Consider the following 27176-nt stretch of genomic DNA (forward strand, 5'->3'; position numbering starts at 1 on the left):
GGAACTCTGTGAGACCCTGTCTCTAAATAAAATACAAAATGGGGATGTGGCTCAGTGATTGAGTGCCCCTGAGTTCAATTCCTGGTACTCACCCCTCTACCCCTCCAAAAAAAAAAAAAAAAAAAAGAAAAAGAAAGAAAGAAAGGAAAAAAAACCCAATACATTTAGTAAGCAGAAAGGCAAAGAACATAAATTAACAAAAAAGTATGACTTTTAAATGCATCAAAGACGCTCAATTGCATTTAAGAACATAAGAAGAATCTACATTAAAATTATTATCAGATTAGACTGGCAAGAATTAAATATTTCCCCATGTTGGCAAGGTATGGGAAAAGAGATAACCTCACACACATAACTTTCATAACATAACTTCTGTGAAGAATGATTTAAGAAAATTTCAAATGTTCATGCCCTTTGAACCAGCAATGTCATTTTTATAAACTTAGATTTATTCACATGTATTTGAAATGAAATACTAAAATAATAATAATTATTGAGTGCTCACTATGTACAATCAAAATTCAAGTCCTTTATAAATATAAGCAAATATAAGTCTAGTAACTCTGAGGCAGGCCTAATCATTCTGTTTTTAGAGTTTAAGAAACTGAAGTATGGGGAGATAAAATTACTTTCCTTGAATAAAACATCTAGTAAGTAGTAGATGTGAAAATAAAATACAGGTGGTCTAGGTCTGGATTTCCATACTTTTTCAAAACAAATATTTTTGGTTGTAGATGGACATAATACCTTTATTTAATTTATTTATTTTTATGTGGTGCTGAGGATCAAACCCAGTGCCTCACATGGGCTAGGCAAGCATTCTACTACTGAGCCACAACCCCAGCCCTGGATATTCACGCTCTTAAATAATTATAATATGCTACTTCTCAACATGCACAGTGATATTCATTATTGCACTGGCTATGTATGGCAAACAAATGCCTATTAAGAGTGAACTGTATAAGTAAATTCCAAACAGTAAAAAACATGTAGCATTTTAAAGGACTATCGAAAACTCTTTCAGGAACTGAAATGGAAGGATCTCCAAGATACATGGTGAAGAATGTAAACAGCAAAACAACGTGTAAGAAAATATACATATACATGGAGCAATATTATACATGCAAAATAAGTGTTTGTTCAGGCACTGACTAACTCCAGAAGGTATACAAGAAACTATCAACAACAGTTACATGGAAAGAGAATTACTACATGGCTGTGAGACCAGGAAGGAACAGGTACTTATTTTTTACTTTTATATGATGTGCATGTAGATCTAGTTAATAAAAATAATTACAAAGAAAAAAGTGGAATGTAAAAAGCAAAAATTTTTTTAAAAACCGTTTTGCCATTATCTATTTATTTTACATATAGTTCTTCCACACAAGTTTTTTTTTTTACTTGAAGAAATTATTCCACAGCTACCACAAGTTTGGAAAACACTTTGGAATGAAGAATGATTAATGAAGCTTAAAGTTCACAGGAAATATGGGAAGGTAAAAACTCAGGGAAAATAATGTCATACCTGATATGTGCATTACAGTATCTTTTGGCATAGTCAGTCCATGTTCCAAATCTTTGTGGATAAAGGGCTTCAATCTGCATGAAAAGCTGTTAACAACACAACTATTCTCAGTAAGTTGAAATATTTTCAAGTAAATTACAGTGAAAATAAGTTACGGTGATAAAATAAGTTAATAAAATATTAAAATGTATAAAAGAAAACCTACTTCTTCAATGTCCCTTCTTTCTTTCCACCCACCCATGCATTCTTCAGGGATAAGTTATATGTTTCTTAAACATAAACTTACACATTTTTTTATGCCTAAATGGCATATATATATATATTCTTTTATTACAAAAAGAGGACCATATTATACAAATTGTTACTCAAATAAAATTTTGTCCCCCAAATATATCTTTTTGTCCCACAAACATGTAAAGTACATATATATTTTTATTTGGTTTTAAATATTATATAAGCAATGCATTACGATAATAAAATACGATTTAAAGGCCAAATAGCCACTCATTATTATGTATACATATTGTTAATATTTAAACAGATTCCTGAAACTTAATATGAAAGTTATTTCTAGTTTTTATGTAGTTGCAAAAATTAATAACATCATATAATTCTGTGGATGTGTGTGCATATACACACAACTATATCTATTAACCATCTATCTGTCTATCCACCAACATTTATTTATGTATTTATGTATGTATGTATGTATGTATGTATGTATATGTATGTATATGTATGTATGTGTATATTTTGGTACCAGGGATTGAACCTGAGGGCACTTAACCACTAAGTCACAACATCAGCCCTTTTTTATATTTTATTTAGAAACAGAGTCTTGCTAAATTGCTTAGGGCCTCACTAAATTGCTGGGGCTGGTTTTGAACTTGAGATCTGCCTGCCTCAGTCTCCCAAGCCTCTAGGATTATAGGTATGTGCCACAACACCTGGCCCACCTTTATTTTTATTTGATGAGTTTTGTGAAATATGTTTTCAGAAGTGGAAGAGCTGGTCTCCCTGTATCCCTGAAGGGTCAGTGTATTCTGTATGAATGCATGGCATGTGAGATAACAACTAATTTGATTCTTTTATAAATGCAGTTTGAATTAACCTGGAAGAAAAGAAGAAGAAAGAAGAAAGAAGAAGAAGAGGAAGAAGAAGAAGAAGAAGAAAGGAGGAGGAAAAAGAAGGAGGAGGAGGAGGAGGAGAGGAGGAGGAGGGGAGGGGGCGGGAGGAGTGGGAGGAGGAAGAGCTGGAATTAAGCCTTGGTTTTCATGTTTCAATTTAAAAAAAGTTTTCTTTTAGTTGTAGATGGACACAATACCTATATTTTATTTATTTTTATGTGGTGCTAAGGATCAAACCCAGTGCCTCACACATGCTAGTTAGGCAAGCGCTCTACCACTAAGCCACAACCCCAGTCCTCAATTTTAATTTTTAGTAAGTTTATTTACTTATTTTGGTTTCTCTGTTTTATTTATCGCTGCCTTATAATTTTACAAAATAGTGAAATTCATTATGATATATTTATAGATACACATAATTTGGTCATTTTCATTGCCCATGACCTCCCCTGTTCTTCTCTTCCTCTCTTCCCCTGATTCTCATTCTCTATTCTACTGGTCCCCCTTCTTTGTTCATGAAAATTCTTTTCCTTTGACCTGTTTTTACCCTCTATCACATAAAATGAGAGAAAACAAACAATCCTTGACTGTCTGAGTCTGGTTTGTTTTACTTAATATGAAGTTCTCCAATTCCATCCATTTTTCTGGAAATGACATAATTTCATTTTTCTTTACTGCTGTGTAAAACTTCATTGTGTATATATACCCTATTTTCTTTATCCATTCATCCATTGACAAGCATCTAGGCTAGTTCCCTAACTTGGCTATTATGAATTGCACTGCTATAAACATGGGTATGCATGTATCACTACAGTACACTGACTTTAGTTCTTTTGGATAAATACTGAGGAGTGGGATAGGTGGGTCACATGGTGTTTCCATTTCTAGTCTTTTAAGGAATCTCCATACTGATTTCCATAATGGATATGCTAATTTACAATCCCACATAACACTGTGTAAAGTGTTCCTTTCCCCTCTGCATCCTCACCAGCATTTATTATTTGTATCCAAACACAGTTTTTAAAACTTGATGGATATTATCATGTTGGCCCATGAAGACTGTCCCAATTTACACTCACATTAATAATGTCATGAAATTTTTTTTATTTTTCAACTCTGAAAGACCATACCTGGTAGTTTATACTGTTACTTTAAAAGTTAACATTATTGAGATATGACTCATAAAGTTCATACTCTGTAAGTACACAATTCAATGGTTTTTAGTACATTCATGAAGTTGTGCATTAATCACCACTATCTTTTGAACAATTTTTCCCAACCTCCAAAGAAACAAAAAGACCAAAATAGCATGATGAGCCCTATAGATGCAGAAAAAGTACTAGATAAAATTCAACATCTCTTCAGAATTAAACACCCAATAAATAAGGACTGGAAAGGAACTTCCTTAACCTGATGAAGAAAATTCAGGGAAAATTCATATAGCATTCTACTTAAAGTAAAAGGCTGAATGTTCTCCCTAAGATCAGAACCACAAGGATGTCAACTCTTGCTACTTTCATTAAACATTATACTACGAGTTCCAGCCAATACAATTAGGTAAGAAAATGAAATAAAAGTCACTGAGATTGGAAAGAAAGAAGTAAAACTATCACTCTTCACCAGTTTCTTATATAGAAAACCCTAAGAAATTCCTAAAATAATATTAAACTAATAAGTTCAGCAAGTTTGCAAGATACATGATAAAGCCACAAAATCAAATTGTATCTCTATACTTAGCAATGAACAATCAAAAATGAAATTGAAAAAACAATTCCATTTATAATGGATCAAAAAAATAAATAAATGGAATTAAATTTAACAGAAGCATCATAAGATGTGAAAATTACAAAGTACTATTGGGGAAAAAAACTAAATAAGGCATAAAATGAACAGAAAGACATCATAGGCTCACAGATTTGAATAGTAAATATTGTTAAGATGGAAATATTCTCCAAAACAATCTATACATTCAACATGGTACCTAAAAAAATTAAAGCTGGATTCTTTGCAAAAACTGACCAACCTGATAAAAAATTTATACAAAGATTCTAAGGACCCAGAATATCCAAAGTAATCTTGACAAGAAAAACAACCATTTGTATATAATGTGTCAAAATGCATTCTACTGTCATGCATAACTAATAACTAATTAGAACAAATTATAAAAAAATAATAAAAATTGAAAAATTGAAAAAAAAAAAGACAAAATCGAAGGATTCACACTTTCTCAATTCAAACTCCCTAACTTAGAATTTATAATCTTATATTCTTTTTTTCTTCTTCTTCTTCTTTATGGCATCCACTCCTTGTCACCTTCAGAAGGGGCACAGTTTCTCCATTTTGCCAGTCCTTGCACACAAGTATATTACCTGTCATCTATACTCTTTTTCTTAAAGAGTTCCCCCAAAAAACAAGCTTAACATTCATGGACCCCCACAAAATTTGGATTTACCCTTGTTTTGATAGTGGCTATACTTGGTAAGGGGTGAAACTATGGACATGTGATCACAGTGGGACATTTGGTCACTGTCATATTGTCAATGTTCTATTTCTCATGCTAGATAATAAGTGATAATAAGTAGATGAGTATTCACGTTATTTTTGTCATGTTAAATATCTGTATCTGTTACATATTCCCTTTCTTGTATTAACAATCTTTCATGATTTTTTAAAAGGTATAAACACCATTATTATTATCATTATCATTATTATTACTTTGTGGTATTGGGGGATTAAAACTAGGAGTACTTTACTTCTAAACTACATCTTATTTTATTGTAAGACAGAGTCTTACTAAGTTGTTTGGGCTGGACTCAACAAGAGTCTCTCTTTTTAGTCTCCCAAGTTGTTGGGTTACAGGTATGTACCACTGTGCCTTGTTTCACTTCTATTATTTATTCAATGACATAATTTTGGAACATAACGTAAGGAAATTATTAGGGGTCTACTCTCCACTGCCACTCTTGTCACTTCTGAGAGAAAAAATATAAAACGAAAATTGAGCATTTTCTCTGCACTATGTATTTAGTGTTATGTGTATCTCAGAAGACTTCCAGAGAGCGAATTTAAAAGCAGAGCCTAGATCATACTAGAGATACAATGATAACAGATGTCACCCAGGTTTAGCATAATAATGAATATTGGCTACCACATGTTGAGTTTTTACTATCTACCAGAGTACAGGGTGAAGGTACTTTCAAAACAATAATTCCTTTAATTCTCCTAGCAACCCTACAACAAGCCCATGTTCCTTGGGGAACAGTGGCCCTTAAAGACTGATGAAAATTTCATCTACTATTTCTTTTCAAACCTGTAACCACTCCAAACTCCATCTGCCTCCTAGAGTGGTAAAATTAAATGGGGTATCAAATAGGTGCCTTATTCCTCCATTCTAAGTGGATGCTTACTGGTCTTTAGACAAGCTGTAGTTACTACCTTCCCAAATGTGAATCTTAAAGTAAAAGAGGAACAGAGACAAGTACTGCAATGTAGTTATAAAAAAATGAATTAGATTCAACCCCAGTCCTAAGGCACTTATGTATTTAAAATATAAGACAGACAAAAGAATAGTTAAGCCCACAAAAGAACTTCAGGGATATGTGTGAAGAATATCACAAATCTGTACTAAATATGGAAACCTTATAATAAAGGTTAAAGCTATTTTTAAAATTTTTTTGTAGTTGTAGATGGACAGAATACCTTTATTTTATTTGTTTATTTTTATATGGTGCTGAGGATCAAACCCAGTGCCTCACACATGCTAGGCAAGCACTCTGCCACTGAGGTACAGTCTCAGCCCAAAACTCTTTTTAAGCTGGGTGTAGCGGCCCATGCCCTGTAATCCCAGTAGCTCAGGAGGCTGAGGCAGGAGGATTACAAGTTCAAAACCATCTTCAGCAACTTAGTGAGGCCCTAAGCAATTTAGCAAGACCCTGCCTTAAAATAAAAAATTAAAAGGGACAGGGATGGGGTTTAGTAGCTAAGTGCCCCTTGGTTCAATCCCAGTACCAAGAACAAACAAACAAACAAACAAAAAAACAACTATTTTTTATACATAAGCATGCCTAAGATTTACATGTAAATAGACAAAATAGTTATGATGAAAGATATATTTAATGATTAATAGCTGCCTAGAAAATCCCAATGCAAACTTTGACATTTGATGCATCTAATTTGCAACTAAAAATGCAAAACAGATGACAGATTTAATTTCTCTTTTCTTTTCTTTTAAAACCCAGATTATAAAGATTTTAATACCTCTTCAGGCCTTCCCAAAGCTGGAGTTCCTGTAAGAAGAATGGCTCGTCTGGATTTCTGTACCACTGGCAATAAAATCTTGCTGCGGGTTGCTGTTCTGGACTTCATGTAGTGCGATTCATCCACTATAACTACTTTGAAGTTCTGATTATTCAGTGCATCTATCAAAGTCAATGCATCTGTTGTTAAAAGACCATAACCCAGAATTGTCACTTTGCTGGTCGATATTCTCCTAGAAAAGAAAATTCATGTACTTTAAAAATATGTCAATAATAACTTTATCATAAACAATATAACTCTTTTTTTTTGGGGGGGGGGGACAAGAAAAAAGAAGAAAAGACAAACAGGAAGAGATGGTATTGTTACCAAAAGTCCTTGTTCTTGATGCCAATCCAATAAGGAGGACATGGTTTTGAGAAAAAGAAAAAAGAAGGCTTAATGCTTTGCTAGCAAAGGAGAAGCACAGAGGCCTACTACATCTTTTGATCTCCATAATTCACACATTTATAATATTTTATTCATTTACATATTTTTTATATATTTTATATTTATATATCTCTATTACTGTAGAAAGAGATTGTTGAAGGTAGAAAATGTGTTTTATTGATCATTGTATATCCAGTGCTATGCTCCCCCAAAATATTTTTGGAAGGTGATAAATAAACTCATGAATATTAAAAGATATCACTTTTGCATTTTCTGCATCACCAATGAAAAAATATAGAGGGTCATTCCCTACCATCTGACAGAAAATTCAGAGGTCCTAAATGGCAACCGTAGTTTAAGCCCTGGGTAAATCTACTTTATCAAGAGATCTATGCTTCTTTTACTGTATTCAAATATCCAAAAGAGCCTGTAGAAAAAAAGTACAGCTAATATTACTAACTTTGTTATACTATAAATAAAATAAAGAAGACAAAAGCATTGTCTGCGGTTTCTATCTTGCCATGTCTTCACTAGTGCAGTCTAGGCATAACTGCCATCATATGCCAGAGAAAAGTATATGTATTTGTCAAAAGTCCATGTTGTCACAGTTTGGTATATACCTAAAGATGTTTCATTAAGAATCTGGAAGAAGGGCTGGGGTTGTGGCTCAGTGGTAGAGCACTTGCCTACATTTGTGAGGCACTGGGTTCAATACTCAGCAACGCATATAAATTAATTAATTAATTAAAGGTTTATTAACAACTAAAAACAATATTAAAAAAAAAGAATCTGGAAGACACTAGGTAGTTTTTCTGCCCATAGTTAATATCCTCCAGAAAATGTAAAATGGGATTGTAGTTCTATCTAGCACATTCTGAATATTTTTCAAATAAAAGTATTAGCTACTATTTAATTGCAAAAGTATATTTCTGAAATAACAATGAAAGCTACATGATCTAAATGCAATAAAAGATGTAGATGACATACATTTTAATAAAATTTAAATGTAGACATTTAAATAATGTATAACTAAAATAGAATGATTATGGAAACCTCTTAATATATTCAATATAATCTAGATTTTTGTCTTTTCAATTTCATGCAGTTTACTGGAGAAGAGGAAATTTATGCATAATGATTGCCTACATTTTAACTTAAGCATGCAAAGAGTGTCCAAATTTTCTTGGGCCCATAAATACATAAAGCTTATGAATTAGGGTTCCAAGGTTGAAACCTACTCTCTGTTAACTCCACATTCATGAATGTAAAGTTTATTTTTACACTCTATACCAAGAGTCTTAAGGAACACAGTAAAATGTAATACCACACACACAAAAAAAGTGTAAAGATTAACATATTATCTTAGGTAGATGTACTGCTTTTAAACATTTTGTGCTGTTTTCACAACTGATAATTTGAACCTTTGAAAACAGGATAATTTGAATCAATGCAATAATTTATGAATTTTCAAATTGGTTGACTAATTCCAATGGCTATAAAGAAAATGAGAAAAATACTATGAGTACTGATTTCTAATAATCACTAGCAAATATTGTCATAATACCAATTATCAAAATTACAAAATAGTATAAATAAAATCAAACTTGCTAATATTAATTTTGAATCACATAAAATTTGCATATTAACTAACAACTTGGAAAGAAAAATTTACCATGGTTTCTGAGATTAAAAGCTCATCCAGTTTCAAGTTAATCTTTGAAAAGTCGTAAAATTTATTTTTGAACCCTAAAAGAGTTTTCAGCTTATTTAAAGTATATGTAAAGTAAATAATTACATATATATAGTTAAAAGTACACATATTTTACATTTACTTTTGAAATATAAGGGAGCTTAAATTAAATATGTTAGTGGATTTTAGATAAATAATTCAAATTTTAAAATGTAAAGTCAAATTCTTTACTCTCTTCTAAATGATGATCTATATATAGATTATATTTCATTCAAAACATGAAAATATATAAATACACACAGAGAAGTTTTGTGTTTTTTTTCCTGAAAGATTAAAATGTTGTTCTTACCCAACATCAGATTTATTCTGAATAACATTGATTGCTTCAGGCTCTAGCTCTGGAATCCATTTCTCTATTTCTTCTGTCCAAGGGTACCTCAGGGATGAAGGCACCACTATTAAAAGAGGCCATTCCTCTTTATAGAAGTAAGCAATTGCAATGGCCTGGACTGTCTTTCCTAGACCCATCTAAATTAAAAAAAAAAAAAAAAAAAAAACAAGTATTAAAAATAAAGTCTAAGATATTTTGAAAGAAAACATTTATCAAAAACTTTTCTCAAAATAATTTTTCAATGCAAACTCAGTTGGATTACACAGTTAATAAAAAACTAACATATTATAAGGACCTTTAAAATTCATTAAACAAATTGTTATTTTCAAACTACATGAAATTGGACTTATAGACAAAAATGACTCCTAAATTTAAATATTGGTTATACTTATTTTAGGAACTTAATTTTATAAAATGTGTAATCATTTATAATTTTTCAGATAATATAATAAATGCCTTACCCATATAGCACGAAATCAAATTATTTTAAAACTTGAATAAGCCCTGAATCATATACATTTTCTTAAAAAAAAAAAAAAAAAGGCAGAGAGAGGTTCAACTATCTAAATCACGGCAAACTGATACAAAATTAGTTTGAGATTCCATGTCTATGGTGTCTTCCCACTCAAACTTTTCCATACTATCATACTACCCCATCACTCCTAGGCATCTCTAAGCAGTTCCTATTTAAAAAGTAGTTCCTAAATGAATGTTTATTATGATTTGGTTCATAATAGCCAGAAACTGAAGCAAACTGAAATGTTCTTCAACTAGTGTATGGATATTCAAATTATGGCATATTCATGCAGTTGTGAAAAGCTTGGTCTTTTTCCCCAATGCCAATCCAATAATAAGAACATGGTTTTGAGAAAAAGGAAAAAGGTTTATTGTTTTGTTAGTAAAGGAGAAACGCAGGGGACTCCTGTCCCAAAGACTGTGATGGGTAGAATCACCCATCAGCAGGAAAAGGGGGATTTTAGAGAGGTGACTCAAAGGCTACATTCCAAGGGTTCTCTGTCTGGAGTTATAATTCAATTGTTAATTTGGGAGATAGTCATTTCTGAGATCTTCTGGTACCATCCCCAAAGTCTGGATTACTTCCTTCCTATGATGCATATGTCCTCAGGGACAGATAACTGCCTAGGATGGGGAAGAAAGGTAATCCAGTTCCCCTGAGTAGGGGGAGAGATTAGGGAGGATCAGGGAGAGAGGAAGAGAAAGAAACATGTCCACTTAAAATTAAATTGCAGTGGCAGAACAGCAAGTGTTATATTCAAAGCATAAAGTGGACCACTGTTATGATACAATGGAATACTATTCAGGAAAAAAAAAAAAAAAAAAAAAAAAAAAAGGCACAAACTAGGTTGGGGGTGTAGCTCAGTGGTAGAGTGCATGCTTGGCATGAGGGTGGCTCTGGGTTCAATCCCAGCACCAGCACTTCCTCTCACTACCAAAAGGTGCAAACTTGGCTCCATAGAATAGGATTCCATTCATCGTGGAAAGCAACAGGACAGATAGCAGATCAATGGTTGCCAGGGGCTAGAGGTAGAGGAAGGGAGCAACATATGGAAAACTTTTGGGATAATGCAGGTCTACGCTTTTATTTTAGTGGTAGTGACATTATCACAGGTGAGCAGAAAGCTGAAGTTCCAAATCTCAGTTCTTGTATTCTAACAAAAGAAAATTTAAAATCAGATACTGAAAGTCATGCAAGAGAATTTTATTATAAGTTGAAGGATATGGAACACAACAAGCCCCAGGAAAAAAGAACAACAACTCCCAGGGTAAAAGGGGAATAATAACCCCCAGGGAGAAAGGAGATCAATGGATCCCAGGAAGAGAAGGAAAACCAATGGGCTGGGAACTTTCACAATTTCTGGTTCTACAACTATTTTCCTGACTGCCCAACCAATATATTCTGCTATAATTAAGTCTCTAATGATTAAGACACACTAAACATTGGGCTATGATTAACTCTCACTTAATCCCTATAAAAATCAGACGCCTTTTGTAACTAGTTTCTCTCCTGAAAATGTGCCATTCCACTGTTTAATACAGAAAGTTTGCTGATCCGTTGAGGTCTGTTGCTTTCACAAGTGAAAGTAAAGTGGAAGTTAAGTGAGAGTAGGGTGAAAGTACAGTCAGGCTGAAGCAAAGAGCACTGTTAAGGGAGAGACAGTGGGATTTCTCTGAGCAAAGAATGAGAAAGGAAACAGTGCTGTCTCCAAATTTATTGCTGTTTAATGTTTGATTTGGGAACTGGGGACCACATTCTATATACTCTTTGCCAATCAGGTGTTCAACTCCTCTTTCCCAAAGGGCAGTAGAGTTTTTGATTCTGACTGATCCTTTCAGGAACTGTCACTGTGGCTATTCTATTCAGGGGGGTTTCATCTACAAGTCAATACCATGTTAATGTGGGCACTGGGGTCAGTAGCCCATCATCAGAAGTTATCAGTGCTACTAAAGGAATTTCCCTTCCCAGACATAGAGATACTCTTGAGTTCACACCAAACTCAATGAACCTTAGCAAGAATTAGTCCCATCAATTTTTCTTTTTGATGCATTTCCCCATATTAGCACTTTTAGTTTTCATATTCTTACTCTCAGCATCTGTGTACCAATGTTTTTCTACAAGTTATCTGCTACAGGTTTTGGCAGTAATTTAAAGAAAACTTTAAAAGTAACCAGTGACTTGCTATGCATTCACTGCTCATTACTGACTACTAAAGAACACATGACTGTCGGCATTTGTCAGAACTCAGAATTGTGTATTAAAAACAAGTTAGGGGTTGGGGCTGTAGCTCAGTGGTAGAGGGCTTGCTTTGCACTTGCAAGGCATTGGTTTGATCCTCAGTACCACATAAAAATAAATAAAGATATTGTGTCCATCTACACCTAAAACAAAATATTTTTTAAAAAAAGTTAATATATCTAGAAGGGTAAATTACACCTCAATAATGCTTAACATTTAAAAAAGTAGTTACATAGTGAACAATGGGAAAAAGACTAAAAGACACAGATTCTACTTAATGTCTATTCAAAGAGAAAAAAGACACAGAAACCTAAAACAATGATTTTTAAATGAGTTTTGAACATTGAGCAAGATTAAAGAAAAGAGAAAAGGGTGGTTTTGGCTTTTCAGCAAGTCTCTATTATAAAAACCTTGTTTTATGTATTTTTCTTTTAATTAGTGCTATTAAGAAAAACAAAAAATCAGGATCATTCAAGAAAAGTTACATTTTACCAAGGAAACTTCAAAGATTAATAAGAAAACTTTATGGATTTGCTTTGGAAAAATGTTCTTTTGCTAGATAAAAGACTACCAAAATGAAACATATTAAATGGAATTTTTGAAGTGAATGTGTTTTTGATAGTAAATACATATTATTTGCTGGCATGAGTGAATGAATGTCTAAATGAAGATCAGGGACCTAATACTCTCTGGACCAGATAAGACCCAGGTACAGAAGAGGTGTTTGCAGTTTTAATAAGGGGAAGAAGATAACACAAATGCTTTTGGTCTAAGAAAGCAGCAATATTAGTTGCCATTTCAAAGTTTTAAGCCACATAACATATACACAGAGCTGAAGCTAAGTCAAAGAGCTTACTGAAACAAGATCCATCTGAAGATTAAAATCATAATATACCTAGTCTTTTAAGAATAAAATTGAGGTAAGTTAGGCAGATTATGGTAAACAGATGGGTTCAGGATGGACACACACCAAGTCTACATTATTTCATTGTAAAGGTAAACAATTTAACACCCTAATATTCTGTATATCTTTCCAAAGAAAGTACACAACCCGACCTTTAGGCCTATACATCCAAATTTAAGTTTAACCTTATAACAGTAGACATAGCCTTAAGAAAAAATAACAAATTTTATGTTAGTTTTATAAATGAACCAAAAAGTAATTACATGCCTATTTTTGATATATTGACTGCTATGTTTTCCTGACCTGAAAGTCCTCTAATTGTCATATATGAAACTATTCAAACATCACCATATTGTGAGGCCAGCTTGGTTCCAAGGCAGCAGAAACTTATCAAGTACAGGTTTTTTTTAAAACCCAGTTTGAATTAAATAATATTGCTGTTTCCTGCCTGAAATAACTCTAATTATAAGCACAGTTCTAGGAACTGACTTATGACCTATTTTTTGTTTGTTTGTTTGTTTATGGATCACACCATTAACTCTATGCTATAGTAGTGGGTTCCTGGTTTTTTTTCCTGCCATGTTTTTATAACCTATTTTCTTAATTTCAATCTCTGTAGAAATAGGGGTCTCTCCTTCTCTCATTTTGTAGGAAGTAGAATTCCCTCTCTGGGACCCAGATTCTATTACTAGGTTCTTATTATCTGCTTTTTGTTATATTTACTTGGTACCAATCACTTGTCTGCCCAGACTTTTGTGTACTGCACATACTGTAAATATCTGTTCTGTCTTAGCCTGCCAGGCAACACTTCCTGAAGACTGCCACTTACCAACATATTCTAACACTGTCTGCTGAAATCAGGGAGGTGAGTTCACATAGGGATATGTGGAATGGAACTCAAAACAACAGAATAAAAAAAGGACAACAAAATTTCAGTTAGGAGGAATGTGGGGTATGGGGCTGTAACTGATGGCACACCATTAGCCTACTATAGCGAAGGGTTTGATCCTCAGCACTGCAAATACAAACTAAACCAAAAACCAAAAGACATGAAGAATAAGGTCGAGAGCTCTATTACCATGTGATAGCTATAATAAATAACAATGAATTATATTTTGGAAATTGCTAAGAGAGGGGTTTTCAAGATGGCAGACTAGAGGGTTACTGCATTTCATGTCACTCCAGGATTCAGGACTTAAGAAGAGTATGTATTGAGAGACTTGAGATCAACTCAGAGCCGCTGGGTAAGTCTCTCTCACTGGGCAAGGCCCCCGGCTAGGGCAGTAGTCCTGGAACGGAGGGAACTTCAGGGAGAAGAGTTGCCCAGGGAGACACCCCCACTGGAGCGGTGAACCCAGACAGACAGGAGCATTGCAGAGGAGGGCTGCCTAGTGAAAGACTTCCACACAGAGCGAGGCTCCCCGGCCCACGCGGTAGGTCCGGATCGCAGGCAGCTTCTCAGATGAGGGTCACCCACCGAAGTCTTCTGCACAGAGCTAGGCTCCCTGGTCCTGGTGATAGTTCTGGACCCCAGGGAACATCGCAGAGGAGGGCTGCCCAGCAAGAGACTTCCCCACCGGGTGAGTTTCCCCCTGTAACCCGCGAGGTTTTCCCATCAGGGCAATAGAACCAGAGACCCAGGCCCACACCAGCTGTGCCCCAGCCTGCAGTCTAGTCCCCCTTTGCCTGACATCGGTCAGCAAGTGGAGGTGGCTATGCCCATTAGCAGGGACTATACCCCACCTGAAGGTCACCACCCCTGGAAGGGAAGCTTCCTTGAGGATCACTGAATTATCAATTTCCTCTAAAATTTCAGGCTACTGAAGGCTAGGAGGTGAGTTATTGGAAAACTACAGGGACACTATAAGTCAATAGGGGAAATGGGCAATAGCTCAGAATTTCACTACTAGAGGGGAAGATACCTGAGCAATATGAGAAAACAAGGGAAGAAAATGTCCCCAAAAAACCTAGATACTACATCAATAATATCCAATGACAGCATGGTAGAAGAAATGTCAGAAAGGGAGTTCAGAATGTATACAATTAAAATGATCAGAGAAGCAAATGATGAGATGAAAGAGCACATGCAGGCTTTGAATGATCGCACAAATCAACAGTTAAAAGAGCAAATGCAGGAAGCAAAAGATCATTTCAATAAAGAGTTAAAGATACTGAAAAAAAAAACCAAACAAACAGAAATCTTTGAAATGCAGGAAACAATAAACCAAATTAAAACCTCCATAGAAAGCATAACCAATAGGATAGAACACCTGGAAGACAGAACCGCAGACACTGAAGAAAAAATATTTAATCTTGAAAACAAAGTTGACCAAACAGAAAAAGATGGTAGAAATCATGAACAGAATCTATAAGAATTATGGGATATCATGAAAAGGACAAATTTAAGAATTATTGAGATTGAGGAAGGCACAGAGAAACAAACCAAAGGAATGAACATTCTATTCAATGAAATAATATCAGAAAATTTCCCAAATCTGAAGAATGAAATGGAAAATCAAGTACAAGAGGCTTATAGGACTCCAAATATACAAAATTACATCAGACCCACAGCAAGACACATTATAATAAAAATACCTAACATACAAAATAAAGACAGAATTTTAAAGGCTGTGAGAGAAAAGAATCAAATTACATTCAGGGGGAAACCAATACAGATATCAGCAGATTTTTCAACCCAGACCCTAAAAGTTGGAAGGGCCTGGAACAACATTTTTCAAGCTCTGAAAGAAAATGGATGCCAACCAAGAATCTTATACACAGTAAAACTTACCTTCAGATTTGATGACGAAATAAAATCCTTCCATGATAAACAAAAGCTAAAAGAATTAACAAAAAGAAAGCCGGCACTACAGAACATTCTCAGCAAAATATTCCATGAAGAAGAGATGAAAAACAACGATGTAAATCAGCAACGGGAGGAACTACCCTAAAGGAACAACCAAATAAAGGAGAAATCAAGTCGTGTCAAAAAAAAAAAAAAGAACCAAATGATTGGAATGGAAATACAAATCATATCTCAATAATAACCCTGAATGTGAATGGCCTGAACTCATCAGTCAGATGAATTAAAAAGATGGATTAAAAAGAAAGATGGATTAAAAAGAAAGATCCAACAATATGCTGCCTTCAAGAGAGTCATCTCATAGAAAGAAATACCCACAGACGAAAGTTGAAAGGATGGGAAAAAACATACCATGCACATGAACTTAGCAAAAAAAGCTGGAGTATCCATTTTCCTATCAGAAAATGTGCATTTCAAGCCAAAGTTAGTCAGAAGGGACAAAGAAGGACAATTCATACTGCTTAAGGGAAGCATAAATCAGCAAGACATAACAATCATAAATATCTATGCCCCAAACAGTGGCTCACCCATGTATGTCAAACAAATCCTCTTCAATTCCAGGAATCAAATAGACCACAACACAATAATACTAGGTGATTTTAACATACCTCTCTCACCACTGGACAGATCTTCCAAATAAAAATTGAACAAAGAAACCATAGATCTCAACGACACTATCAATAATTTAGACTTAACAGACATATGTAGAATATTCATCTAACAGCGAATATACTTTCGTCTCAGCAGCACATGGATCCTTCTCTAAAACACACCATATATTATGCCACAAAGCTACTGTTAGCAAATACAAAAAGATAGAGATATCTCCTTGTATTCTATAGATCAAAATGGACTGAAATTAGAAAAAAATGACAGAATAAAAAAAAAGAAACTACTCCAACACCTGGAGATTAAATAATACGCTATTGAATGATGAATGGATAACAGAAGACATCGGGGGGAAATAAAAAAATTCTTAGAGGTAAACAAGAACAAAGATACATCATATAAAAATCTCTGGGACACTATGAAAGCAGTACTTAGAGGAAAATTTATTTGATGGAGCACATTCAATAAATGAAGAAAAAAATCAACAAATAAATGATGTAACTACAGCTCAAAGCCCTAGAAAAAGAACAGATCAACACCAAAAGTAGAAGACGGGAAATAGTTAAAATCAGAGCTGAAATCAACGAAATTGAAACAAAAGAAACAATTGAAAAAATTGACAAAATAAAAAGTTGGTTCTTTGAAAAAATAAACAAAATTGATAAACCCTTAGTCACAGTAACAAAGAGGAGAGAGAAAACTCAAATTACTAAAATTCGGAATGAACAAGGAAATATCACGACAGACATGACTGAAATACAAAACATAATTAGAAGCTATTTTGAAAACATATATTCCAACAAAATAGAAAATCTCAAAGACATCAACAGGTTTCTAGAGACATATGAATTACCTAAAATGAACCAGGAGGACATACACAATTTAAATAGATCAATTTCAAGTAATGAAACAGAAGTCATCAAAAGCCTACCAACAAAGAAAAGTTCAGGACTAGATGGGTTCTCAGCCAAGTTCTACAAAACCTTTAAAGAAGTGCTCATTCCAATACTCCTCAAAGTATTCCATGAAATAGAAGAGGAGGGAACCCTCCCAAACTCAATTCTATGAAGCCAATATCACTTAACCAAACAGAGATATGTCGAGGAAAGAAAATTTCAGACCAATATCCTTAATGAACATTGATGCAAAAATTCTCAACAAAATTTTAGCAAATCGCATATAAAAATATATTAAAAAGATAGTGCACCATGATCAAGTGGGTTTTATCCCAGGTATGTAAGGTATGTTCAACATCCAGAAATCAATAAATGTAATTCACCATATCAACAGACTTAAAGTCACGAATCACATGATTATTTCGATAGATGCAGAAAAAACATTTGAATAAAATACAGCATCCCTTCATGCTCAAAACACTAGGAAAAACAGGGATAGTAGGAACATTCCTCAACATTGTAAAGGCTATCTATGCTAAGCCCATGGCCAATAGCATTCTAAATGATGAAAAACTGAAAGCATTCCCCCTAAAAACTGGAACAAGGCAGGGATGCCTTAATTTCAGGGTAATGTGTATGCAGATTTGGGGAGATCCTTCTCCTTAGTTTTCTACCCTCTGAACTTTTATCTTCATGTCTAAATGGCAGAGTACATGGTTTGGAACTTAGAACAGTTTCTGACGGAAACAGATGTATGGAGCCTGTTTTTGACATGGCTTTAAGAAGAAAGAACTGAATATTCAAAGATGGATTTAGCAATGGAAGAAGAAAATAAAAAAAGGAAGGCAATAAAGGACTTCTCATAGGACTTTTAATAGGACAATAAAAGGACTTTTAATGTCTCAAGCCCCCTTATCCTTTTGCCTCAGTTCTAATAAAGTCAGTAAGAAAGTAGTGGCACTGGTGGAAAATGAAAACTATGTAAACCTGGCCCACATGATGTGAATCTGCACTCTAACTTCTCCCTGCAAACCTAATAACAAACCAAGTCAGTCTCCTTTCCTTGTTCTTTCAAGCCATTTTCATACCTCATCTGCTCTCCCCAGAAAGCCTTATTACATTAGTAATAAATAACACCTTTTCATAATCTCCCAGTGTCTGTGGTATCCTCAGTCTTGACACTGGAACCAAATTTTGGGTGGAAGGGTCTACTCTTGACTCTTCTGGATGATCACAACACAGGGAAAATAACTTCAATACATATAAATAAACTGGCATTGTGACTTTTATGAAAAGATTTCCTTGAGTCTTGTTAGTTAGAGGGAAAAATCTCCGATTTTCAACTTGGCATCATTGAAAAGAATGAAAATCTTAATTTGGCCATTTCTTAATCCACCTGAAGATGATATCCTTCGGCACTGGAAAATTCACCTAAAATTACTTTTATATATATTTTTATCAATTTATCTTTCTTGGTAACAATCCTAAATTTTTTACTTAGCATTAGTTAAAAGATCATGTAGTTAAATTATAACAGGTATTTCCTAAAAGTTAGAGATTCTTGTCAACACGAAGTATTTAGTCATTAACTTTTATGGTATTTGTTGTTGGTTAATTCACTTTTAGTATATTATATAATAGTAGATAAAGTTTGATGGGACAAATTAAAAAAGGACATGGTTCCAAACTAGATAATTAAAAGTATATTAGGTGAGCTGACATTCCCATTAAGGAAAGGAATGATAAATAGCACAAACTACCATACTCAAGACAAAATTTGCAAATAGGAAGATGATTGTCTGGGATTATTTTTTACCTGAATATAAACTTTTAACACATGTTCTTAGATTTCAGTATTTTGAGAAGAATTTAAAATAGCATAACATTCTATTATAAAAGCAATAACATACTTCAAGTAATTTCAATATACAGAAATAACTACACTCAATAGGTGGTTCGAAGTTCTTGGCTTTAACTGCAATGGAATTTGTTAAAGTGTAACCCTCCAGTGTTTCATCACAATTAAGGATAATATTAAGAACCAAAGCCTTGACTCAGTAATAGCACACAGATGTCTATATAAGAATTAAATAGAATACCCTAACTTCATGAGTATAATTATCCATGTTTTCAAAATAGTAAATTACCATTTTACTTAGAAGAATAATTTTAATTTTCTAAATGTCTTATTTCATAAAATTATTAAGAGTAATAAAGTAACAATGATCCCAACACAGAATTTCAGTTTCAATTTTATATACTGATTGCTTTTATGTAGCAATTTTTATATCTCTAGATAAAAGAACATGCTTGCTGACTGAGAATATTTTGAAATTGGAAATGTTCCCAGTTTTAAAGTTAAAAACTTTTCAATGTGGAAATGTGGGGGGCTTCTCTTAAAGATAGATGGTCCATTTGTTCTAGAAGATGCTCCTCTGAAAACCCCTGGAAATATGTGGATTATAAATTTTAGATTGAAATTAAGTTAGGAAATCCATATAGGGAAATGTCAAACTGAAATCCTATGTTCTATTATTTATTATTATTAAGAGGGGGTGTGTGTTTTAACAGAACTATATCCTTGTTCTTTAGGGTGTTTTAGAGGTATATGTGAACAGTTATTTTTTGTTCTTAGAACAGTATGTGTCTATGTATGTGTTCCAGTAATGTGTTCCCATCTCAGGGGAAACTTACAGGGGGGAAAGGTCATGGGTATATGTATCCAGGTCTGATCTCTTTACTCAAGGCTGAAGGGACAATACTTTAGGAAATTTGCTGTCACATTTCCCTCATGGCTGACTTGTTCTCATGGGTTGGAGCAGCCTTTCTCCTGCAGGAAATGCACTGGGATCAGGTAAAGCTAGAGAGGAGATGGGTTACAGAGAGTAGCAGAAAGGGAAGCAAACATTTCTCTCTCTCTAATGACAAGATACTGAGCTATGCTTTGTGGCAGAACTCAAATATGTCTGTAGTCCAAAGCTTGGCTTAGAGAAACCCATGTGGAGGACAGCAAATGCAAAGCAGCAAAGAGGCTCCAGAATGGACAGAAAGGCTGCATATGGGCAAAAGAGCTTTAAGAACAGCCATTTTTTATATCAGTTACTGTTATTTTTGATACAGCATATTTATTCTCCCCAGTCTCAAGAAAAAGTCACAGCTTTACAAATGGGATAAAAGTTATCAACACACAAATCTGAATAAAGGGTATACAGATGTTTTTTATATTATTCATGTTCTTCCAACTCTTCTATAACTATGAAATAACTTTCAAATAAACAGCTGGAATGAAGTCACCACTTTACAAACTATCACTTGTGCTTACAGAAAAGACAAGAAAGCTTTTCTACACTTCAAAAGGAGGTAGAAGGAGAAATGGCAACCTATTTCAAAAACTGTCAAAAAAGAAATATTTCTAAATTCTTTACAAAATATTTTAAAAAGTCCACATAACATGGATACTAAACATAAAAGGCAGCAAAAAAGGTAAAGCTCAATCTTCCATGTGCGTACTGGTACAGACATTTTAAGTAGACTCTTAGAAAAGACAATTTAGCAGAACATTAAAAGAATACATAATAACCTAGAGGAATTCAAGTCCAAGAACACACTGTTCAACATAAGAAAATCTGTTACTGTAATTCATAATACTAATAGATCAAAGGAAGAATGTCAAATAATAATCTTTAGATGTTAAAGAGGTAACTAACAAAATTTAACTTTCATTCCTGATTTTTTAAAAAGCTCTTTATTATTGAAGGGAGATCAGTAGAGTAGAGGAAATAGACCAGGGAAAGGGAGGAGGAAGGGAGGGGAAATACTGGAGAATGACATTGGCCAATTGGGTGCATACATCAATATGTAACAACGAATCCCACCATTCTGTATAATTATAATGAACCAATAACAAGTGTGGAAAAAATAAAAAAGACCTATGTTATGAACGATTACTAAAAAAGATAATCTCTTCATATGAGAAAAAGTATATATTTTAACCAAAAGGATATACCATGCTTAATGAGAAAAAAAGCATTATAATTTATATTAAAAGTCAGAGACAGAAAATAAAGATCTATTTAAATATGATATTGTTTGGTTTTTTGTTTGTTGTTTTTTGCTGTACTGGGGATTGAACCCAGGACTTGGCACACACTAGGCAAGCACTCTGCCACTGAGTTACATCCCTGAAATACAAAAATATTAAAAGACAGCAGGCCAAAAAAATCTATTTGGTGCAAATAATGTGACAGAATCCAGAGAAAAACTGTTATTATTAGTGGTAATAAGGTATTAATAAAGAATTTAAGCCAGGTGTAGTGGCACACACCTATAATTCTAGTGACTCAGCAGGTTGAGGCAGAAGGATCGCAAATTCAAAGTGAACCTATCTCAAAATAAAAAAAATTAAAAATGGCTGGGAAACCTCTCAAACTATGAGCCCAATAAACTTTTCCTTCCCTAAGTTGTTCTTGTCAGGTACTTTGGTCATGATGAAAAATTGATGTAACACAATTGGTAAATAAAAACTTGCAAAATAGTATATTGAAAAGAAAAATAGTATATCTGATCCAGTTAATACTGAGTGAGAGAAAGGAAGAGGGATATAAAAAAGAGATGGAAAGAAGAGATGGAATAAAGAAAGGGTTGGAGAGAAAGGAGGGATTGAGGGAGGGAGAAATGGTTATTGGTTATTAGTGTTGCCATCAGAGGGAGTAATATGAAGGGGATTTAGGAAAGGAAAATTCAGACTTTGAACTTTCATTAAGTCTTTCATGTTGTATACATACCCTTTTCTGGAAAAAAAAAAAAAAAAACATTACTTTGGGACAGGGTACACTAAAGTGGGGAGAGAGGGAGAGCGAGAGGGAGGGAGGGAGGGAGGGAGGAAGGGAGAGGAAGAGAGAGAAGAAGTGAGAGGGAGAGGAAGAGAGAGAAGAAGTGAGAGGGAGAGGAAGAGAGAGAGAGAGAGAGAGAGAGAGAGAGAGAGAGAGAGAGAGGGAAACTCCTTTAAAAATATTCAAGAGCTTCTTAAAGGAGTAGCAAATTTCTGGAGTGTTTTGTTTGTTTTGGTACCAGGGAGTGAACATTGAACCCAGGGATACTTAACCACTGAGTCACATCCCCAGACCTTTTTTTTTTTTAAATTCTGAGACAGGATCTTGTTACTTTACTTAGAGTGTCACTAAGCTGCTGAGGCTGGCTTTGAACTTGCAATCCTCCTGCCTCAGCCTCCCAAACTGCTGGAATTATAGGCATGCAACACCATACCAGGCTAAATTTCTGGGTCTTAAACTGGTGTTTTATGCCAAAGTCTGGAGAGCAGACTTATACAGTCACAGTTTACTGATGTTCTCTGATATTGGGGGTAGAAGAGGGAGACGGGAGGAGGAACGAAAAAAGGTACATCAGTTAAACGTACATACACTTAAGTATAGAATGAAAGAAGTAATTTTAAAAAATTGGTCAAACCCACATGGGAAAATGAATAGGTAAAAACTGAAAAAGCCTAATATTCCATGATTTTTGTCCCAACAATTTCTTCTTTTATCCTGAATACTTCTACTGATTATTAGGTTCACACTCAGAGGAAGTCACTTTTCCAAGGATTTTCAATACTTAATTTTTCATTTTAACAATGTGAAGACTATAAATTATATTATGCATTTCAAGGAATTAAGTTGGAAAATGTATAAAAATCACTTATGTGTTTCCTGAGAAAAAATCGTTTCACTCAATAAAAAAATACCAATACCAATATTGTAAATTTCAAAATATAGAAATTACTGAACATAGACTCTAATGTTTTCTAAGAATTTTAAGTTATATCTCTAACGTAGACAGCATTCTATTCTTATACTCAAAATTTTTAGCGATATTCACATTTAATTTTAGTCACAAGACATGGCTAAAAAAATATGACATACTTATCTCAGTGGTACAGTGCCCTGGGTTCAATCTCCAGTACCACAAAGCAACAACAACAACAAATACATAGTGATTTCTATCTTGCCATGTGGTATGCAGAAAAAATTTATCAACGGCAGAATTTGGCTTCTAACGTCACAAACTACTTAGATGAACATGCCATTTAATAAAAAATGACTACTTTCAAAAGTTTGATAAAATCTCTGAAAGGAAAATGAATTTGCATATCCATTTGATTATTATTTCAGGTAGTAAATTAATGTTATATTTAAGCATCAAAGATTAAACTTAACTGTTTAACAAGTGCAAGAATAGTTTATATCAATGAAACTTTCAGACGTAAAGAAAATAAATGTACAATGCATTAAAAGAAAGAAAAATATATGAAAAATACAAAATTATGTTGTATAATAAAACTGAATTTAATGATCACAAATATAAAATAAAAGGGTCTTTCAAAAGTATATCAATATGAGAACTAGGAAACAAAAGGCAGACAGAATTTGCATTTGGCAAACCAGATATTGTCATTGACAGAACAGTTCAGCTAGCTTCTTATAAAAGATCAGATGAGTAAATGTCTTGTATAGCATTGTGAATAATTACACTACAATGCTTTATATCCTTTTTTAATGTGGCAACAGTATAATTAATTTGAAGTTAACATCAGAATTAAGAATAGAAAATCTCAGGTTGAAATTCAGATAAGTATATTAAAATAATATTTTCTGTGATTATATATTGACACATAATAATTTCAGAGAAGTAAATAAATGAGGCCACTTATTTGTGACAAAAGAAAAATTATTTCTGCTTTCAAATCAAGGAATCAAATGCAATTCAATCAAAAGAAAATCAATCAACAGTTCAAGAGATATAATTTTTCAAGGTTACTACAATGCTTTTTCAGTTGAACAAGTACTTGGATGAATCTGTCAATTAATGTGTTGACACATAGCAATCACTTTAGAACCATGAGAATGAACCCCAAATCTAAATCCAGTAATTTTTTAAAATGCTAATGAGGCAATGTCAGAGATTCACTACTTAATTTCAGAAATGAGGCTATTTTAAAATGGTTATTATATACATATTACCAAGAAAGTAAAAAAAAGTTTGGTAAGAGAAACAAGCAAACAAAAAAACCAACAGAAAAACTTTTTAAAAAACAAAACTAAGAATTAATTTACTTATATGGTTACATAAAATGAAAAAGGAAACAAGAAGAAAACAAACTGCTAGTTAATTACATCCTCCACTAGTTGTCAAAATGGCACACATAACAAAGTCCTGGTGAATTCAGTAGATACCTTTTAAATATTAAAATAGAAAGAAAGCACACCAAAGCTCAAGTACTATCTGCAAAAATAGAAACAAGAATGTGAGTCAAATAAGGCTGTAACATCAATTTTGCTATTCTAAGAAAAAGGCTTGCAATACCACCAAAAATAAAAATTGCTATTTAAGTTGATTTAGGCAAAACAGAAAAAAGGACTACTAAATAATAAGAAAAAAGAAAATTGTTGATGCTTTTAAACTACTTACTTGTTAAAAATTAATTTTCATGTTTAAAGTACTTACTAGTTAAAAATTAAATTTTATGTGTTTAGACAGTATTTGTACTGATAATTTTTTTGTAGAGTTTACATAGGTTACTTCTGTATTAGACAAAGTTAAAGTTAATTGTTCCTACAATGCAATGTCATCATGAACTCCAGAACAGAATTAAAGCAAGGAACTTACATTTGTTTTTTGACATTTTTACTGGACAGGGATATCCTTTTGTTTTCTCAATATGACTTAAGATATTATTGAATAATTTTTCTTTCTCTTCACTCTCTTCTAGTAGAATTTACAACGGGCTTAAAATATCTTAAATTAATCTACATACAAAACAGAATCCAAATTGTAGAATGCATCAATTATTATTTAAGGAATTCAAATTTAATCTATAAAAAGAAATGAGCTATGTAAAAATGATAAGGTCATTATATGTTAGTCACAGTTCTCATTTATTAAATATTAGCCATGTCAAAATAAAAAATTGATTCTGGTTTTGTAGGATCAGATGACTAAAGAAAATGTCTAAAGACTTCAAGAAAATTTAATGAAAATGTCATCTTTTTTTTTTTTTTTTTTTTTTTTTTTTGCAGTGCTGGGGATTGAACTCAGGACCTTGTGCTTATAAGACAAGCACTCTACCAGCTGAGCTATCTCCCCAGCCCTGAAAATGTCATCTAAGAAAATTTTCTGCAGAAATGAATTTTAAATTGGGATAAAAATCAAAATAAATGTTACTTGCAAATCATTAATGAATATAACAATAAATATTAAAAAATAAAATTACTTGTTTTTAACCTTTGTTTTATTTATTTATTTTTATGTGGTGCTAAGGGTAAAACCTAGAGCCTTACACAAGCTAGGCAAGCGCTCTACCACTGAGCTACAACCCCAGCCCATAAAACTAATGGGAAACCCTAGTTTCCCATTAAACTAATTTTATGGGAAAATATATGTTAAATCCAATCTGGACTTAAGATTATTTTAATTAGATACTAGTGATATTAAAAATAGTACATGTAGTTCATTAAACTCATAGTTAACACTATGTCATAAACTAAGAAGTTAAAGTAAAATAACAAAAATCATGGAAAAATATCATGGAATATTGTTGGAACAAATAAATGTAAGGACTTGGTGTTGAAATAGAAAAGTAAGAAAACTAACAATCTCTGATTTAAAGATATATTATAAAGTAATCTAAAATATGAATTTCAAGTAAAAATGCATTGAATAGTAACAGGCATATTTAGCAGATATGACTAAAGAAAATGTCTAAAGACTTCAAGAAAATTTAATGAAAATGTCATCTTTTTTTTTTTTCACGTATAGATATTCACGTATCTATTCTAAAATTATTTATTATTAGTAGCCTGAGAACCAGTACTAGCAAAAGTAGGAAAAAAGAGTCATTTTATTTTGGCTGACAACTCACTTAAGCCTGGGGAAAAAAGGCTCTGGAGTTGCAAAAATGAAGAGTAGACACATATCTTTTTTTTTTTATGCTTAAAATCTTTTATTGAAACACAAAATATTTGGCTTTCTTGGTAATACAATAGGCATCTGTTTGTTTAGCCTCCTATCAGTCTCCTGTCTGTGCTGTCATGGGAAATTGCATAGTTAAAATTTCTGAAAATAACTTTAGAAATAAAAACATTTCATTGAAGGGTAAGAAATTATTAAAATGAGGTTTTTTCTAGAACTTGTAACTAACTCTAATGTTACTAATTTAGAAACATTTTATCCTCCACAGTAATAAAGTGCAAGAAAAAAAGTAAGTAAAAAGTAATAAATAAACAGATTTTAAGAAATAAAAAAGACATGTAATAATTAATAAACAGCAGGAAGGAAAATAATAGTTGATAGGGAAGCTTCTTTTGTTTTTTTTTTAATTTATTTTTATTAAACAAATGGGATACATGTTGTTTCTGTTTGTACCTGGAGTAACAGCATATCATTTGCATATTCATACATTTACATAGAGTAATGATGTTTGATTCATTCCGTTATTTTTTTTCCTTCCCCCCACGCCTCCCACCTCTCTTTGCACTCTATACAGTCCCTCCTTCCTCCATTCTTGCCCCCCTCCGACCCCCTTTTACGTGTCATCATCCGCTTATCATTGAGATCATTTGTCTTTTGGATTTTTGAGATTAGCTTATCTCCCTTAACATGATATTCTCCAATTTCATCGATTTACCTGCAAATGCCATAATTTTATTATTCTTTATAGCTGAGTAATATTCCATTATGT

At 33.2% G+C, this 27176-nt stretch overlaps 1 protein-coding gene across 2 annotated transcripts in view; it reads right to left on the reverse strand.

Annotated features, from left to right (window-relative positions):
* Zranb3 (zinc finger RANBP2-type containing 3) overlaps window positions 1–27176 on the reverse strand; it is a 303506-nt gene that overhangs the window by 142497 nt on the left and 133833 nt on the right. For both annotated transcript variants that reach the window (XM_047547212.1, XM_047547213.1), the window contains 3 exons: window positions 9372–9550; window positions 6907–7138; window positions 1526–1611 (listed from right to left, as the gene is read on the reverse strand). In XM_047547212.1, coding sequence (XP_047403168.1) covers window positions 1526–1611; window positions 6907–7138; window positions 9372–9550 — 497 coding nt within the window. The remainder of the gene's footprint in view (window positions 1–1525; window positions 1612–6906; window positions 7139–9371; window positions 9551–27176) is intronic.

This window comes from Sciurus carolinensis, chromosome 3 (assembly GCF_902686445.1).
Source record: "Sciurus carolinensis chromosome 3, mSciCar1.2, whole genome shotgun sequence".
NCBI classification, from domain to species: domain Eukaryota; kingdom Metazoa; phylum Chordata; class Mammalia; order Rodentia; family Sciuridae; genus Sciurus; species Sciurus carolinensis.